At 36.7% G+C, this 19950-nt stretch overlaps 1 protein-coding gene across 1 annotated transcript in view; it reads right to left on the bottom strand.

The window, feature by feature from the left end:
- The window catches only part of IL16 (interleukin 16), a 106526-nt gene extending 102381 nt beyond the window's left edge, over positions 1 to 4145 (bottom strand). Inside the window, 1 exon segment of the mRNA XM_074295256.1 lies at positions 3757 to 4145. Coding sequence (XP_074151357.1) covers positions 3757 to 4065 — 309 coding nt within the window. The 5' untranslated portion in view covers positions 4066 to 4145.
- Between the last annotated feature and the right edge of the window lie 15805 nt (positions 4146 to 19950).

Here is a 19950-nt window from a genome sequence, read left to right as displayed (position 1 = left end):
GATAAGAAGGGTCACATCACCCTCTGAACCTGGAGCTATGGTGTAGAAGATGGGCATGATTTGAAGATTATTGGAAATCAGAAATCACATATAGCTTTAATCTTTTAACTAAAGTATGAATCCAAGGCCTCTGCTAAGTGAGGGGAGAGGATCAGAAGAAAAGTTTTAAAATAGCAATTATGAGGAATCAATGCAATGACCAATTCAAAATTATTCCTATATCAAAACTAAGCTTGAGTTCGCTCCAGTGAATCCAGCCATTTGGTTATGTATGTTCCTCCAGGAGCATTAGAGTCAGAAAGAAGAAAGTAGATGATGGGAGGGAGCAATCTAAGTAAGATAGTAGGTAAGAGGAAGAGGGGTTTAGAAAAAAAATGAGTCCTAACGTCAATGGGACTAGGAATTCAAGTGCTGATGACAGTTTGAACTTGAACTAAAGGGCCAAGAGTTTAAAAAAGAAAAATAGGTCAAATCAGAGATGATGGCCTGGGCCAACTCAGGAAGGAATAAAATCTCTGAGGGTAGAGATTGTATTGAGGTATAGTAAGACACAGAAAAAGCTGGCAGGGCAAGACATGTTGAGATATAGAGATTTCACTATTGCAGACTATGGAAGTGGATCTCTTGTGAGTAAGGAGGCTATCAAGGAATTATTATCCCTGACTATGGTTGACATGGAACGATAGTACAGATTCTAGAAATGGTGGGTTAAGAAATTGGATGGTAAGAGTCTTTGAGGAAATATCTGCTTGTAAATGAAATTTCCCAGCTATAGGTAAGGTAGAAAGAAGTACAGTGAGACAACCTCAGGATACTGATAGGGAATAGGAACTAAAATCTAAATGGGTTGAAAGTCAAAGAAGGAGGGGCAGCTGGTGGCGCAGTGGATAGAGCACCAGCCTTGAATTCAGGAGGACCTGAGTTCAGATTTGTCTCAGACACTTAACACTTCCTAGCTGTGTAACCCTGGGCAAGTCACTTAACTCCAGCCTCAGGAAAAAAAAAAAGAAAGTCAAAGAAGGAAAGCCAGGAAGTGACATGGTGATATGAGGAGAACCTGGGAGTTCCTACAAGAAACATTTCTACAGCTCCTTCCATCCCAATATGACAAAGAGCCATGAGAGAAGGTATATTCAGTACTAGAGAGAGGCATCAAAGGATGGAGTATCTTCAGGGGAGATCCAGGTATCTGCTGGTGCAGGGAAGTGAAGCAGGAAAAGAAGAGGTCTAATAGGAATGACAATAAATGCACTTTACAATTTCTTCAAGCTCCAATCTTTTATAGAAATTTAGATCTGGAAGTGACTTTTGAAATGCTATAATTAACCCCTCCCCTCATTTTACAGATTAGGAAACTGAGCTACCCCTACATTACATGAATTATCTATGATCATATAGCTGTGATGAAACCTTTCTTTAACAAATAAAATTAGGCAGAAGGAAGGGAAAAGACTAATTTCATTATTTTAAGGAAATCCAAGGTGAAGAAACTCCCCTATTAATGTACATCTTGGCAACTTATAGTCTCAGAGAGTTGTCTAGACACCCAGCTTATTACTCTTGACCCCATATGGGATCCCATAACTGAATGTGAGGATCACAAAATTATGATGTGTTATCAGTAAATGATATGTATATGGATTTTACATATCTATATACCCTGAAGTCATTTTTTTTGGGGGGGAAAGGGGTTGTAAGTGGAAAAAGAAGCCCTAGTCCAGAGCATTGAGAGGTTAAGTAACGTTTCAATGTAGCCAGTGTATACCAGAGGCAGGAGTTAAACTCAATCTTCCAGACTTCGACTACTTTCTCATCATTAGGCCACTATTATTTTCTGTTCTCAGACAGAAACAAAAGCAAAAAAAAAAAAAAAAAAAAAAAAAAAGTGGAACTTTCAAGATTAAAAAAAAATAAAAATCAAACTTTCAAGAGAAGTGGCAAGGAGAAAAGTTAGCTATCTTCAGTAACATTAGCACTGAATCAACAATCATTAAGTATTTCTTTTTTTCTTTTTTGAGGCAATCAGGTTTAAGTGACTTGCCCAGGCCACACAATTAGTAAGTGTCTGAGGTTGCATTTGAATTCAACCTCTTTACTCCAGGATCCGCTATCTACTATGCCACCTTTCTGCCCCAAATAAGTATTTAAGTGTCCTATGTACCAGATACTGAGCTAAGGGATGAAGATATTAAAAAAAAAAAAAAAAAGCAAAAACAAAGTCCATGCCCCAGGGAGCCATTGCCATACCAAGGGCAGCTCAAGTTTTTATAGTACTTTATGAAATACCTTAACATACCTTATCTCATTTGAAAGGAAAAATAATGTAAAGTATCAACTTTTTTTTCCCTCATAACCCCCAGAAATTTAATAATACTTCTGACTTATGTGAAACAACCTGCTTTATTTAAATTTGAAAGTACCCATCTATAAATTAAACTGTATTTTCCATCTCACCAGCAATTCTACAATGATAATAAATACAATTAAATTCAATTTCACAAGAATATATTAAGCACCTTGATGAATTCAATTGCATTCAATTTTACAAAAATATATTAAGTACCTACTGTGTGCTAGGTATTTTCCTTAGTCCTGAAGCCACACGCATAAAAAATTAAAAGAATTCCTATTCAGTAAGGATCTAGGTTTGATTATAACTTTTTTTTAACTGTCAAGACTAGTGTTTCCTTGAAGTCATCAGGAAGCCAATAGTACTTAATAAAGACCTTGATTGAGTAACAATACTGTTCTTTATTTTGGTAGTCAATCATAAATTCCTAGACCTGGAAGAGGAATTAGATTTGTATTACTTGGCTCCAGAGAGCAGACTTGGGAGTGATGGATGAAATTTACAGAGAGACAGAGTTGGGCATGATGAGAGGAAAAACTTCCTAATAATTAGAGCTGCCCAAAAATAGAATATGGAGGTAGCGAGAGCCCACTACACTGAATATACCCAAACACTCCACTGTAGATATGCAAGTACAGGCTGGATGACAACTTTTTAGGGACATGAATGAGACGCTTCCTGTTCAAATATATGTTGGACTAGGTGATTTCTGAAGACCCTTCAATCTGGGGTTCTGCTGTCTGATGTTGTCTGATGGACAAAACACAAAGTCCCCAATAATTGATCATCCAATCTTTGCTCATAATTGGAGTGAACAGAAAATCACTCCCTCATAAACAGTTCATTTTTTCATAAGAAAATTGTCCTTAAGTTCATTTCCTGTATTAATTCTGCAGACCTATAGCTTCTATCCATTGGGTCAGAGTTCTCTCTCTGAGCTTAAACAGAATAAGTCTCTGGTCTTTATTCCATCTAAGAAATATTAAATTCCTATTATGTTTATATATTTAAAAGATTTTTAAATAGAACTATTTGCAGCTCTGATTTTTTTTTAAAGAAACTAATCCAGAAGTTAAGACTCTAGAGTCTTTATTCCACCTGATAAATATTAATCCCTAATTTGTTCATCCATAAAAAGATGTATTTTTTTTTTAGATAAAACATCTGGATCCCTGGGTTTGTTTTATTTTGTTTTGTTTTAAGAAATTAGAGGTTAAAACTGTGGTCTCTAAACCACCTAACATATTAGTCTCTTTTATATTCGTCAACAAAATAGATGTATTTTTCCTTCAGATGGAACATCTGGATCCCTGATTCTTCTTTTTTTTTAAAGAAACTAGCCCAAAGGTTTTAAAACTCAGAAATCTCATTGCTGTTTTGCTGGGGTTGACAGACACTGGACATACCTTAATAAAGCATTTTCGCCTGGGGATCTTGCCACGGTCATTCACTGATGTGTGGAGCTGCGCAGCCTTGGAGCCCAGAGTTAGATCAGGAATGCCTGGCTCTGCTTCTGATGTGTCTGCCAGTTGCCCAGAGCAATGGAAGGCTCCCTTGTGGGCATAATCTGCAGCTATCTCAAAAGGATCGGTGCATTTCTCATCAGGACTAGATCCATCATCACTGCTCTTGGCATGGCAGAGAATCAAGGACCGGGAAATGGAACGAAACTTTTTGGATTTCCTGCTCTTCCCAGCACTACTATGCTGCTCCATCTTCAGCGAGGAAGTGATGCTGCCCCTTTTCCTTTGCTGCTCCCACTGATTTGGCACAGACGAGGAGACTGCTTGATTGGGTTTTTCAGAAGCCTCATAAGGTCCTGAAAGAAAAAGGAAGAAAAGGAGTGGTTAGTTGTTACTAACTAACACAATCATTGGAAAATCCTGAGCAAACCAAATAAACAGAGCCTCTTCTGGACAGCAGTAGCCACATGGTGTCTCATGACTTAAACTGCTCCATTTCATTCTAGTGCTGGACTTTGAGCTCCCAAAGCAACCCCTGCATCCTTCCTTGCTGCTATTTTGGGCTGGCTGGGACATCTGAGCAAATGTCTCTGGGTGTTACCATACCTTCTGGCTCCCAGACACAGTATGATTAAGCCCCCAATGAACAAGATGGCATAAATCATAGTCCTGAATCATTAAATGCTAGAACTGGAACAGACCTTGTCAGGGCACTGTGGCAGAACTCTGTAAAATGTAGGATTCTGTTCATGGATCTGATACTGTTTTGTGTTATATAAGACAGGGCATTCTACATCTCTAGGACTCAGTTTCATCATCTATAAAAATAAGTGATTGACTAACTCACACATGCCCAACCTAAAGTCCATAGATACCTAAGGCACCTTTATAGAGATTTCAAGGGATATATAAATTTGAATGAGAAAAAGTATATCTTTATTTCAATAGAATTGGTTTCCAATGTAATCACATATATTTTAATCTACTAATTTAAAAACATTGTGACAAGGGGTCTATAGGCTTCACTAAATTGTCAGACAGATCCATGAAGCAAAAAATGTTAAGAACACATGGTCTGAATTCAGAAGACCAAAAATTTTAGAGATGGAATCTTATAAGTAAGACATCTAATCAAACTACCTCATTTTACAATTTGGGAAACTGATGCCAAGGGAGATCGAGTGGCAGAGTCCAGGATTTAAATTTATATCTCCTGAATTAATACCTCTAAAGAGTTGATTTGCCTATAACTTGACCCCAAGTGATATATGAGCAACCAATCAAATAGAAGGAAGACTAGCCTCAGCCCACCATCCTCATACTTTTTGATAATGGGGTAATATACCTACCCTTACTATTTACTGATTAGAAAATAACATTCCCAAATTGTACTCCTCTCTTCATTTGTGCACACTGACAACACCCAATTTTTCCTTCCCTATGCCACACTTCTCAGAGGAGTTATAACCAGAGTTAGGATGAAACTAGTATATAGGCACTTATTAGCTGCCTGACTGAATAAATCACTTAATTCAGTGATTTATTTACATAGATATATATATATATCAATATCAGTGATTTATTATAGTCTGCCTCAGTTTCTTCAACTATAAAATAAAGATAATAAGCTTCCCGGGGCTGTTGTGTGGATTGAATAAGACCATGTTTTAAGTGTTTAGCAAAGGATGAGGCACATAGTAAGTGCTTAATAACTTTGTTTCCTACCTCTCCTCCCCAGTAGTGAAATATCCAACACTGAAGTTCTTCAGTCCCTTAAATAAGGCCAATGAGTTAAATAAAGTATCTATTTATCCTTCTCAAGTATCTATATGTCCTTGCTGGAGGAAGGATGATTGTTATAAAATATGATTATCTTTCCTAGATAATTTCTTATCTAAACTTTGTATCTCTCCCAGCCCATATATCTTCGCCTACTTGACTTTTGATAAGTGTTTGTTCAATTGGGGGGGAGGGGGAGTTATCAAAAAATATATCTGTAAAACTTTTATTGGTAAAAAAAAGATAGCAAAAATAGCATTGCTTCTGCATGCCCAAACCATAAACACAAACACAGATGTCTACCGATATTGTCATTAAAACAATAATAAAAAATGTTGTTCTTCCAAACACTGAAATTATGTAACCTTCAGAATTTCCTTGTTACCCTTTTCACTTGGGCAATTTTGAAGCAAACCATCCCCAGCAATAGGCAGGATCATTATTCTAAATGGTTTCAAAGAATCTAATTCACTAGGGATACAAGATAGCTAAAACAAAAGCCAAAGATCTGATTGTGCTTTGCTGTCAACCCTAAATAAAATCAAACTTCTCAGTATCTCAATTTCTTCACCTGTTGATCCAAAATAAGGATCTCAATATCCTAAAAGGTGTTAAAGTTACAAAGTGTTATATATGGATTCTCATGCAAACCTTACCCCAAGCCTCTACTATAGATTGGGATAATACCTGTGATCTAATTAACACAGGGAATTCTTGGGGATTCCATTGGGAAATCAGCACCTTTTCTATACCTTTAAGTAGCTTAAGAGAAGTGACTTGCCCAAAGTCACACAGCCAGCATGTGTCAAAGATGGGACTTGAACTAAGGTCTTTCTGACTTTAAGCTCAATAGTCTATTCACTTCACCAGTCTCCCTCTCTACTAAACAGTGCAAATATTATTGTCTCCATTTTACAGAAAGGGTAAATGAGGCTCAGATAAATGAAATGGCTTACACAAAAATCCCACTACTGACTAGTTTGTGAATCCTGGACAGGAAGTCAGGGTTTTGGGTGCCCAGATGGGCTTCCTTCTTCTAAGGCACACTTACATAGAAGCTAACTTGCAAAGAGGCATCCGAAAAAACAAAACACTGAGCTACATTTTTCCCTGTCTGTAATAGGAAGAGCAGAAAGTAATAAAGCTGTGGAACCCAGCCCTAAAATGGAGGGGGTGGGGAAGACAGGGTGATGCTTCAAGAATGGAGAAACTCTCCCTCTCTTGTTCCCTAGATTCTGCAGATCCAACAAGTGAATGATAAAAGGAGAGGATGATAAGGGGTAAAACCAGAGAAAATAGTGCTCTGGGAACATTTATCACAGGACTCTCTAGCTTCTCTAAGAGATTCCTGAACTGATTTTTTCTCCACGCTGCTTTACAGCTTAAAGAGTGCTGCAGCAACGGCAGCAGCCAAGTGACTGGCAGTTATTAGCCAGGCTGTTGAAGGAAATTAGGAGACAAGACTGGACAAGAGGAGAAGGAAGGGATGGAGGAGGGAAGTTCTTCCCTCTGAAGCTTAGGACCATATGTTGTTTTATCTACTTGCTTTGCAAGAAAGAACTCCAGCCCACAGAAAAGCAGCTTATAAAGATGAAAGATCCTTCATTTTTCCAGAGAGATATTGTGGTGCACTATGGCCAGAGGTCAGAAGTCAGAAGGCCTGAGTTTGGTTCCAGGCTCATCTAGCTTCTAACTGCCAGAGGGATTGTGGGCAAATTACTTAAAATCTCAAGATCTTGGGTTCTTCATGTTTAAAATGAGATGAAATAAATCTTCAAATGTTTATTAAGCTTTTGCTATGGAGCACTGTGCTAAGCTTTGGTAATACAAAGAAAAACAGAAGGAAGGGGAAACAGCCTCAAGGAGCTTACATTCTAAAGAGGAAAACATTGTAAACACAGATGGTTATAGTCCAGGCACATACACAATAGCTAGGAGATAACTGCTATGTAGGGTTCCATGTTCCTATAAACATAGAGCTACCCTAAGGCAGGACAGGAGAAGAAAAGTATCATTTGCATTATGTATTGGGGACACACCTGCTCATTGCTGCTTATTTGTTAGATGATATTTTCTTTTCTTTGTAAATAGGTTCAAGATATTGGGTACTCACAGCAACTGCCTCCATAAAAATATCAAGGAAGATGGTTTGAACAAAGAGTTTAAAATCTAAAGTCAAGCAAAAGCTGAAGAAGTGGCTTGAGGTCTTGCAGGGTGCCTTTTAGTCCTATGAGACTCATTCAGTTAATCCCAGTGATAAATGAGGTCTGCAGCAAATCTTCTCTCCACTGGCATGATAATTGGTAAAACTTCCTGAGAATGCATGGAGACTCTTCTAGAGAATGGCTTGAGCAAGAACAGGTATGGATTTGATCTTAAGTATTTTTGGGTTGTAACAGATTGTTCTTGAAGCTATGTCCCCCCTTTACTTTATTTAGGAATAAACAAGAGAATGTGATAACTAAAAAACTCTAGAAAGGACGAGGGGCAAGATGAATCATTGGAGACACCATAAAGGCCAAAAGAGATCACTACTCAGAGCTGACTCCCAGCCCATGTTCCATGAGGTTTTCTTTATTTCTTGATTCAATTGTGGCATCCTAGTGGTGAGATAGAAGCCACAAAGTCAAGCTTTCAGGGATACAGAAACTGAACAGAAGAATAGGAGGAGCACATTTTTTTTGCATGTTATAAGAAAGTAAAAACAGCTGGCAAAGCTGCACAGATAGAATTAAATGACACAAAATCAGTCGATTTCAGTGTGCTCAGAGAAAGCCAGACATGACACAAAAAATGCTAATTCAGCTGATGAAGGAGCTGGTACTGGAACAAAGTATCATTGGAATGGAGATGGGAAAAGCAAAGGGCAAGAGGGGCAGACAAAAAGCAGCTCAGGACAGCCAGAAGAAATACCTGATCAAAATATGACCACCAGGAATAATTAGACAGACTTTTGAATGAAGAAGAACAAGGCAAGTATAGAATGACGAGATGAATATGCCCCAGTTAAAAAAAAAAAAAAAAAAAAAAAGGCAACAGAGTTTCTTATCATGTAATTTAAAGGGACTGGATTGGATTGGTTAAGGAGGGAAAGATGGATTATTTAGATGTATATATAGTTTTAATAGCACTTTTTTTTACTGCAGATTAAAGCACATAAACTGCCAGACCTATGACTTTGTAATCACTTTGGTAAACTTTTATATAAAAATTTTCATAAAAATTAATTTTTTTACTTCAACATCTGTCATGGAAGAATTGCTGCATAGGTCATTAAAAAAAAGAAAACAGGAAAATGATTGAAAGTCATAATTCTAAAATGGGCAGCTTGACTTCATTCTATAGGTCATAATAATAGTATATTAGTATGTACATAGGACAAGTAGTCCTTTACTGATAGGCCTAGGAGTTCGATTTCCATTCCTGCAAAATCTTAAAAAAGATTTTCTTAGGCAATTTATAAGCATTTGAAAGTGGAAGTGGAGTTCATTAATAGTACACATGGTTTCATTCAGAATAGGTGATGGCAGACTACTTATTTCCTTTTTGACGGGGTAATGGTCAGGCTGGTAGATCAAATATCACATTCTCAGATTTCATCTATTACCAGTTGTATAGACAAGCCAGATTAGAAGAATCAGAAGGGCATCCTGAAAGAGAGACAGGGTCCAGGCAAGTAAAAACACCAGTACCACCACCTTCACCATGTTCTCCTCTCAGACCAAAGTAGAAAAAGCCCAGGAGTCAAAAATCCCAGTTGCAATAGCACCTTACAAGCTATCAACCATATTCCCAGAACAGAAATGAATGATTTTAGCAATGGAAATTATATAAGGAAGTTATATTGCAATCTGCTTTGCTGCTATGCTGCACTATTAAAGAACACTGGGCCTTTCCAAAATACTGAAAGCTGAAATCTATATGTTTTGTCTGTCCAATTAGAATCTGAGGTGCCCCAAAACAAGATCTGTCTTGCTTTTCTATTTATATCTTTAATCCCTCATACAGTGCTTGGCATGTTAAGTGCTTAACAAATGCTTTTTTAGTGATTCATTCAGTAAATCAATCAACAAGCATCTACTATATGCCAAATACTGTGCTGAAAGGAGAAAGATAAAGAAAGAAAGAAAGAAAAAAAAAAAAAAAAACAGAACCTGCCCTCTAGGAACTAACATTCTAAAAGAGGTGACAAGTACATAATCCTTTGACAAAGTTTTCATTAACCTTTGCTGACAAAATGCAGGGATGTGAAATAAATCATAGGATAGATAGACAGATCCAGAACTTATTTAATCATCTAAACTAAATTTCAATAATAATTTACTAGGAACAAACATAAAGTTCTAAATTTGAGTTTTAAAAAAGAAACCTTATAAGGATACAATCTTTCCTCAATTCTTTTAGAATCCTAAATCTCTTCAATGATGGACCACAACTCTGCTTCCTGTGCAAAGCCTTCCCTAATCCCCTCTCTCAGTTATTAGTGCACCTTTCTCCTCAAGTTCATTTCTCTTGATACAGAAAGTATCCAGTTTCCCATCTATATGTATGTCATTAACAGAGAGAGATGAGTTCCTTAAGGACAGGTATTATTTTATTTTGTTTTATAGAACAGCATCTGAGGAAGTACTCTGCACCTAGTAAGTACTTGTTGGGTACAAGTTTTGAGAATCTTAATGAACTAACAACCCTAAATTTGACTTTTCATGCTTGCTTGTTAGTTGTTACTTGAATAGTAAAATATGAAGTCCTTGAATACAAAAAATGTTTTCATTTTTCATTTCATCTTTTTAGTGAGAATAGCTCAGTGGATAGGGCTTTGGGCCTGGAGTCAGGAAAAATAAAGTTCAAATCCAATCTCAGAAACTTACTACCTGTTTAGATCTTAATTTCTGCCGACCTCAGTTATAAAATGCTTCTACCTCAGAAGGTCATTGTGAGGTGCAAATGAGATAATGTTTGTAAAGCATTACATATAAATGCTTTCTGTAATTATTCAGTGCCTAACAGTTCCTGGAACATGATATGCTTGGTGAGTTTGAACTGAATTTAAATATTAAAACTTACCTTTGAGGATTTGTAATTCCACTCATATCAGCAGATTGCAATGCCTCCTTGTATTACTGATTGATGATTTCTTGAGTTTTTATGATCAAAATGAATTTCTCATCTCATTTCCAATCTCATAGAGATACATTTCTCTGAATTTAGCCAAACTGATCCTTAAACAACAGATTTAAAATCCACTCAGATGCACATTCAAAGCCTTTGCAACTTGATAGGTAGGACCTTTCAGGGTTTACACTTCATTGGTCTAGCCATTAAGAACTCAGTCTCCTCCACACCTCCGTGAGGCACTGGAGCACTTCAGACCTTATCATGCCTCATGTGAATTAAGGGAGCAAGGATTTTTATTCTTTTCCAGACTAGAAGAAATGGGGAAGCCTAAGTACTATCAGTCTAGGAAATCTCAGAAGGACTGACCCCCAACAAAAATGTCTCTACACAAGCATATCTGGTAGGGTGAACCTGTTAGCAGATTTTTAAAAGCTGTATAGTGAGTGATCTATGTTTGAACTTTGAATTCAGATCCTCTTTCCTCTTAGGATATTTTGTAATAAGTGTCTTTAATTTTTATGTCTATGTTTTCTACTCTTTACAGAATCCAGTGACATTCTGCCTTCTCGCCCCAAAGGCAAGTTTAATTCTGCACTAGACAAGAGTATATGTGGCATAAGAATAGCTAAGGTTGGGCTGGATCTTACTGATCTTCTCCAGTCAAGTGATAATGCTATTTCAGGCCACACAGCTGCTACCAAGTGGCTAAGAGCCAGTTTATAGTTGCCAGGGAAGATTCATGGTCCATTGGCTTCTAATGTTGCCAGGATGGTTTCTGAATTCTGTATTCCAGTCCAGATAAAAGCACATAGTACCTTGGACCTTTCTAATCACAGTGCACCTAGTTATTTATTTTAATTTAAAGTTATAGTAATAAGATGAGATACTCTTACTATGAGGGACCTATTCTAACCCCCCATTTTTAGTGAATATTGAGTAAAACTAGGCACTTGAAAAATGCTTTAAACATGTAAAACTCCACACTATAAGCAAAAATTAATATATTGATCTATATGTATATATGTGTGTATAAAGAGAGAAAATAGACATGCAATACACATACGCACATGCACACACTTAATAAAAGCTCTTCAAAAATGGAAATTCCATATATCCACACACAAATTAAATAATCTTTTCCCATTTCTAAAATATACTTCTGACTCTACATGAGGTCCCCCAAACCTTATAAGACAGTTGATGATATTGTATATTAATAATTGAAATTTATTAAACTGAATTTTATTCATCTTAAAATTATCTCTGTAAGGAGGAAAAAAAAGAAGAAATTAGAATATAAATGAGAAGCAAAAAAGGAGATAAGAAGATAGGAGAGGCAAGGAAAGATAAGATAGTGAGGTCCCCATCAGCAAATCTATTTAAAGAAATTAGATTATCACTTATTAAGAATATAATAAGAATTACACTCCTGAGATTCGATTCATCTCTACGAATGCATGAATCAATGATCTTTGGTCATATTTTACCCAACAAAATATTTAGTAAGTATTTGTTAAAAGAGTATAAAGAGGTTTTGCCCTTTTACTTTCATAATTCTCATAAACTGAAGGAGGAAAGAGATTTCCAACTGTCTCAGCCACTCCAATGACCTTTTTTCTTTCATCTCTAACTGCTTTTCAGATATATCAAAATGGATGTCCTGTAGATATATTAAACTCCCACATATCCAAAACAAAACTCATTATTTTTTTCCTTAATGCCTTCTCCCCAACCACTTGCTATCTTCCACATTACTGTATTCTCCCATTAATCTCAAGCTTAAAAATCTAGTGATCATTCTGGATTCTTCACTATGTCTTTCATACATTAATATTCAACCTAATGCCAATGGCTGTCAATTTTATTTTTGTAACATCTCTCAGAGATGTTTCCTTCTTTCTTCTGACACTGCTATTATCCTGGTAGAGGACTTCATCACTTCATATGTATTATTGCAATAACTTGTTGATAGATCTGCCTGCCTCAATTCTCTCTTTACTTCAATCCATCCTCCACCCAGTCATCAAAATAATTTCCCCAAAATGCAAGTCTAATCATATCGCATTCCATCCCTGTCCTTACTCAAACTCACCAGTGGCTTCCTATTATCTCTAGGAACAAATACAAAATGCTTTGTTTGGAATTCAAAACCCTTTATAAATTTGGCTTCTCCTAGCTTTCCAACTCTTTTATGTACCTTATTTCCCAATAACACTGGCTTCCTGGCTGTTCCAGGATCAAGATACTTCTCTCTGTATGTTCTTCATGTCTGGAACCTTTCCCTCCTTCTCTCTAACTGCTGATTTTTCTTTAAATCCCAATTAAAAATCCCACTTCTTACAGTAAGTAAGCATATATTTTTGCCTTCTTTTGTATCTCTGGTGATTATCTTTGTACAAGGTAAACATTTAATAAGATGTTGATTGAGTGACTAATTGATGGATCCTTTAATTAAAGAACCAGTTATGGTGGATTCTGCTGATGTCATCTTGTAGCTTAGCATTCCTTTTATCCGCAGTTTGTTGATTCTCTGGCACTATCTCTTGAAATCCCCAACCCAATTACCCATTTCTACTATTTTCTAAAGACCTACTTTGAAAATGCAGTCTTATTGCAGTTCCACACTTTAATAACATCTGAAATCCTAGTATTTGTTTTTGTTGTTCAGATATTTCAGTCATATTCAACTCTTCATGACTGAAGTTTTCTTGACAGAGATACTGGATTGGATTGCCATCTCCTGCAGGTCATTTTACAATTAAGGAAACTGAGGCAAACAGGAGTAAGTTATTTGTTCAAGATCATACCACCAGTAAGAGTCTAAAGCTTGATTTGAAATCAGGAAAATAAGTATTCCTGATTTCAGGAATTAATTATACAAGGTGGCCCAAAAGTCTTAATGTAGTTTTAAGTTTTAATAACTTCTGAAATACAAATGCCACAAACTTTAAAAAGAGCAACTTTTGAAAGATGAATTTCAAATTTTAAAATAGTGATTCTTTTTTATTAAAATTTAACATGAGCACCCTCTTGGACTCTAAATCACTTTGGTTGATTTTTGAAATTAGTAAAAACTTTCATCATCTATAACTCAGTAATTAAAAGAATTGTATTTGTAACTCTAGTAATAAAAATCACTTAAAGACTGAGGTCTTGATGCACACACACACACACACACACACACACACACACACACACACACTACAATTTTGATGTAACTCCATTAAAAAAAAAAATCTAATGCATATAGGTCAGGTGACTGAGGCTGTCAAGAAAGAGGATTTCCTCTAGCAATCTGCCAGTCTGAGAAAGTATCATCCAGAAACTGTGGCATAAACAATGCATAATGACAAGGTGTTTAAGTTAAAAATAAACTGTTACTCTTCAAAATTCACAAACTAAATAAATGTAAAAGAAATGTAAAAGTTAATTTTCAAATGGTGTTTCTTTTAAGTTGGTAACATTTATACTTCAGACATTATTAAAACTTAAAACTACAAAAGTCCTTCAGAACACCTTGTATAAGTGTCAACTATTACTTTCCTAAAAATACCACTACCACTACCAACAGCAACAACAACAATAACAACAAGGTTGTTTGCATGAATCCATCTTAATAATTTTCTCATCTTTTTCTCTGTCTTAGAGAAAGCTTCCTAATTCTTAATCTCTTCTCACCTTATGGTATTTCTTCTTAGTCTTTTTCTTTTCATTTATCCCTTATCTTCTTTGGTTTCTTCACTCTCTCCTTTAATACCCTTTCTCTTCTTCCTTCATACATGTCTGGGTTTCCTTATCCTAAGAAAAAATCTTCTTTTAACTGACTAATATATCAAACTACCAACTTACTTCTCTTCTGTTAGCTGCCAAAGTTTTATAGAAAAGAAAGGTTCACCTTGGAAAAGAAAAGGGATCCATTTTATTTTCCATTAATTCATTATTTGTTATATGATATTATATATATTAGTTAAATTGTGATATTAGTTTCTATTATTTTTATTAATTAGTGAATCAATCAACTAATATTTCTTGACTGAACATTGATGCTGTTCTATGTGCCATTCACCCTAAATGTTCACAGATAGTATTTACATCTGACCTGTGGCAGAGCATTCTGAGCTTGTATTGATTGGTCCGATCAGCTGCAGTTGGACACACTGTAACTCTACTCTAACACAGTGATGTCATCTTGGTCTTCTTCCAGAAAGAAGGAAAGCAACCAACTAACCAACCAATTAATTAGAGAGAGTACAAAGAATTAAGCAGCTTATCTTTTCAAGAAGCTCACATTCATCTGACATATATTGTTACTCAATCAAGATGAATGAAAAAACTGGTCCAAAGTCTTGGTGAATTGATTGAGATAGATTACTTATCACATCCACATTTTCAATTAACCTTTTTGATACTATGACCATCTTGGTTTTGTGGTTTTGTTTTATTTGTTAATTTTATACTTGCATTGATCTGACATCCACATGGACCTGTTAACCTTTCTGTTACTATGACAATCTTTATTTTGTTTTGTTTATTTTGATTTTGTTTTAATTTTATACTTGCACTGGGCTCAGACCATCCTAGCATCATAAAATATCTCATAAGTACTAAACAAATCACCTTATCATACTTCTTAGGACCTTGGGTCACTAAAAGTGACTTTCAATCAAGCCTCCTCATTTTTCAGATAAGAAAACAAATAACTTTAAGTGACTTACCCAAAGTTAAACAATGAAAAGTAGTGTCAGAATTTGAATCCAAGTCCCCAGGTTTCAGATATGGTATCTTTACCATTCCTTTGTAATTTCTGCTCATATCCATGCTTAGAGAAATCACACCCAGACTTAGAGTGGAATATCTGCTTTTCTATTCTATTTCTCTTCTTCCCATGTCACCACACCCAGTATTTCTTTATGTGTTTAACACCTGTATATGCCATTGCTGGTTCCAGATCTGCTGGTTCAGCATATCTGACCATACACAGCCTCAGGGCACTCCTATAAAGAAAGCCACGGCTGCCTGAGTAATTTATTATCCCCACTACTCAAAGGATCAGATTTCTTTTCCAAATACTGAGAGCTGGAGCATCACAACCCCACCCCCCACTCCACCCCCAATTCCTCCTACCTGACCCTCCCCCTACAGCCATATTAACTCTCTGGGAGTCTCCTTAAAGTGAACAACTACTTCTCTAGAAGGTAATGAACTCTCTGCATGCAAATAATGCACAAAATGGGAACATTAAAGGTAAACAGTCTCATATGACCAAGATCCCTCTATTAGTAGAGAAAATTTATTCTAACATGCTCTTGGATGTTGGAATCTTTGTTACCAGAGATAGCTCTAATACTAGCTCCATTTCTATAGCACTTTAAACCTTAAAAAGGAAAAAAAGGGGGGGGGGGCACATCAATATATCATATCTCTTCTAGTTTTAGTTCTATTATTTTAAAATTCCATTTTAATATGAATATTAACATATAACATTTGTTTTAAAACTTTGAGGGAAATATAGTAATTTATGTTTAATTTAAAATCACATTTACCCACAGAAGGAATACACAGTTGATGGTAGAGGATCTTTGCCTCTGAATTGGCCTGGTTGCTAATAGAGGTGCTAGGAAATGACCAGGGCCAGATGGACCAGCCTTTGGATCTTTCAAGGGCCAGCATGTCTGGGCCTCAGCCAGGATGTCAAGACCAATCAACACTTACCCAGCAGGCCCTCTAGAAATCACTTTTGCCATGGAAACCACTTAGCCAGAAAGAGGCACAGACCTGCTCTTCAGATAAGATGGGTTGCAGCCCTTGAATCCAATCAGACTTAAATCAGAATGTTCCTGCCACTTTCTGTACTTATGGCTAAATTTGAGGAAGAGACCAGGACAAGGAAGAGGAAAGAGAAGAAGAGGGAAAAAGAGGAGAAGGAAGAAAAAGAGAATGAAAAGGGATAGAGAGACAGTGAAAGGAATAGAAAAAAAAAAAAAAAGAAGAAGAAAAAGAGAAGAGGGATAGAAAAGGTGGGGGGGGAGGATATGAGAGGGGAACAGCAATGGCCTCCTGATTGCTCATTACATCTCCCCTGATTTATCTGGTGGACAACAATGAATCCATAAGCCCTACAAAAAAGGAGATAGAGTTTCTGTTTCTCATATCTTTCTAATCTTGTATAGGATCATGCCTCTTTGAATTAACTTATGAAAAAGAAAAGGTCTCATGATTTTATTGTTATTGGAAAATCCAGATAAGTCAACAAGCTGTACTGATGCATACTAGAAGTTGCTCAGCAACCTAAAATCTTAAAGAATGGCCCAGAGAACCGAGAAGCAATGCAGGGTAACACAACCAGTATATGTCAAAAGCAAGCTTTATCCTCAGATCTTCCTTACTCCAGGGAAAGCCTTCTAATTGGCCATGCTACTCGTTTATTGAAATAAGGTGGAGGCAAGACAAGCCAACATCCACTTCATTCAAATTGGATTGAACACCTTAAGAATTTGTAAATAAAGGTACCACTGTTTAAAGCAGGGATTCTCAAACTACGGCCTGTGGGCCAGATGCGCCCGCTGAGGTCATTTATGCGGCCCACTGGGTTATGGCAAATGGGCTGAGGGGCGGAGACAGAGTGTGAGTTTTTGTTTTTACTATAGTCTGGCCCTCCAACAGTCTGAGGGACAGTGAACTGGCCCCCTATTTAAAAAGTTTGAGGACCACTGGTTTAAAGTCATACAAACTAGAATCATAGTTATTTTCCATCTTCTTTACTATTTCTCTTTTCCTTCTCTCCTGAGACCAAGGTCAAGACATCACATTTGGCTCAGCTCCACTAGTCATGGATGGCCTTTTTGCCTGGACTCCATAGCCATTCACCAGTTCTAAGTCAAAAATGACCTCCTCTCAGCCACCTGAATCTTGAAACTTCTATTACCTGATCCTTCTCTTCTCTGGCACAAATCTTCCAGAAACATTGAGCCACCTGACTTAAAGATTTCAACTTCTCTTCTGAAGCAACAGTGTTCTCCAGAAGCTCCACATTTCTTCCAAACGGTTCTCCCTACTTCCAATGTCATTGTTCACAGTTTGTATTCTCCCATCATGTCTTCCAGGAATTCTTTTGTCCTGTTATATGTCCATATTTAACATAAACAGTACATTTTTTTAAAAAATGTACTTTTTATTCTGATATTTTATCTTAAATATAAAAAATCTTATACCAATCTTCAAAAGAAAATCATACAGTACAATTAAAAATGTTTTCAGCTTTTTGTTTCTTTAGTTTCGTTCTTTATACTAGGTTGTTGTTATCAACAGAACAGACTTTTCTTGAAAAGTTCCACATTATTAGGCCAACCCTGGTCTTGGACTATATAAGATGGCCCCAAGAATACTGCCTTATCGGTCTTCATCACTCCAAGTTCTTAAGTGTTAACAAATATGACACTTACAAGTATGGTAGCTGGGATACTGCAATTGTCACACAATTGTCTTTCAATAAATATTTGTTTCATGGGAAGTTTACAGAATATAGAAAAACTTTCAGTTCCATTTGGATTACCCTGACCAGCCCAATAGGAACTACTTTCAATTCATATATGATTTGGTCAAAAGGGAAACTACACTAGCATGGCACTGGTTCAAATAGTCTAATAATACCTTACCTAGAAGTAGAAAATCTGAAAAGTTTACAAAAAATCAGTCTTATCACTAAAATTTCTCTTTTAAAAGCTTCCTAGGAACCTTGCAGACTTTCTTTTGCTTATGGCTTCTAGCATGGAAAATAATGGTACCCAAGAACTGAGAGGCTTTCCAAATCCTTCTTGATCCAGCAGCAAGACTAGATGCTGAATGTCACAGGAGAAAAGCCAGTTATTTCCAAGTTCCAGATCATTTCTATTTTCCCCAGTGCCCATACCTTTTTTTTTTTTTTTTTTAATATTCTTTTGCTCCCTTGTTCCACAGAACACTGCCAATAGACCTTGGCTTGTTTATCTGAATTTAAGTCAAACTCTACCTTTCCACCCAACCCCCTTTTTCTTCTTCAAAGCTTTATATAAAGATCTTACTCCCATCATTCTCCTCCCAAATCACCAAAGCCCCAGTAATTGGAATAAGGATATTAAACCTAGTATTTACAAGGAGAAAACCCATTTAGGGACACTTCCTAGACCAGGCAGCAATGCTCTGTTATTAACTAAGCAGTGGAAAAGTTAGGCATTGCTGGTGCCTGCAACAACAGGAGGTTTTAAATTACTTGGTGGTAACAGCATAATCTCTAGCATCCCATTTTAAATGAGAATCTGATGAGCACTCTCAGTTTTAGGCTTGAGTCTTTCCAGGGAGGCAGAAGCATCACTGATGAGTTGATTTCCAAGCTCAGGGGAAAGGGGGAAGGGAAAAACATTGGGTGGAGTAAGAGAGAAAGGAAAAACCAGGGGGCAGTGATTTAACTCCTTTCAGTAAATAGCAAGATAATTTACAGAAATGAGCAGTAACACTGTAAAGAATTTTTTTAAAGCAGGGAATAATTACAAAAGAATTCAAATGAGAATTAAAAACTTGACTTCTGTAAGAGCTGTTTTTCTTCTTAGGCCTGGGGGAGGAGGGAAGAGAGAGAGAGAGAGAGAGAGAGAGAGAGAGAGAGAGAGAGAGAGAGAGAGAGAGAGAGAGAGAGAGAGAGAGAGAGAGAATAATTGAAAACACATCCACATAGTCACATGGCTTAACTTCAGTAATTTTATTCAGGTCATTGGAACCAACTATTGTTTCCTAATTGAACAAAATGTCAGCAGTGCCAGAGAAGCACAGCCCAATGTGAGTCCACTCTCTGGAGAATGGGGCGTTAACCCTGCAGACCTGGCAAACCCTTATGAGACTGGCGTCTATGTACTGCCTTTTACTTCACTCTGGGCTCCCTGGGCCATTTGCTTTATCCCTATCTATGCTAAACTTTTCCTAGAATTGCTCTATCTATGAAGGGAGAATAAACTGAACTAATCAAAGACAGAACTTCCTGGCCTGACTCAACAAGGACCTGAGAAGATCAGTCACATGACTGGCAACCGAGGAACTGGAAACCAATTAAATTTCCTTCTCAAATAGGAAAATGAAAAGGATCACCACCAAGGAAAAGATAATACAAAAAAACATGGGCTAGCCCCAAATCCTCTCAGAAGCTTCCTTTCCTTTCCACTTATAGGACTTTCAGCATGTGCATGCATCTGACAAGTGATGACATTGATTGGA

The sequence above is a fragment of the Sminthopsis crassicaudata genome, chromosome 2, assembly GCF_048593235.1.
Source record: "Sminthopsis crassicaudata isolate SCR6 chromosome 2, ASM4859323v1, whole genome shotgun sequence".
In the NCBI taxonomy this organism is placed as follows: Eukaryota; Metazoa; Chordata; class Mammalia; order Dasyuromorphia; family Dasyuridae; genus Sminthopsis; species Sminthopsis crassicaudata.
The sequence above is the reverse complement of the archived record's forward strand: the minus strand, read 5'-3'. Positions and strand labels throughout refer to the sequence as shown.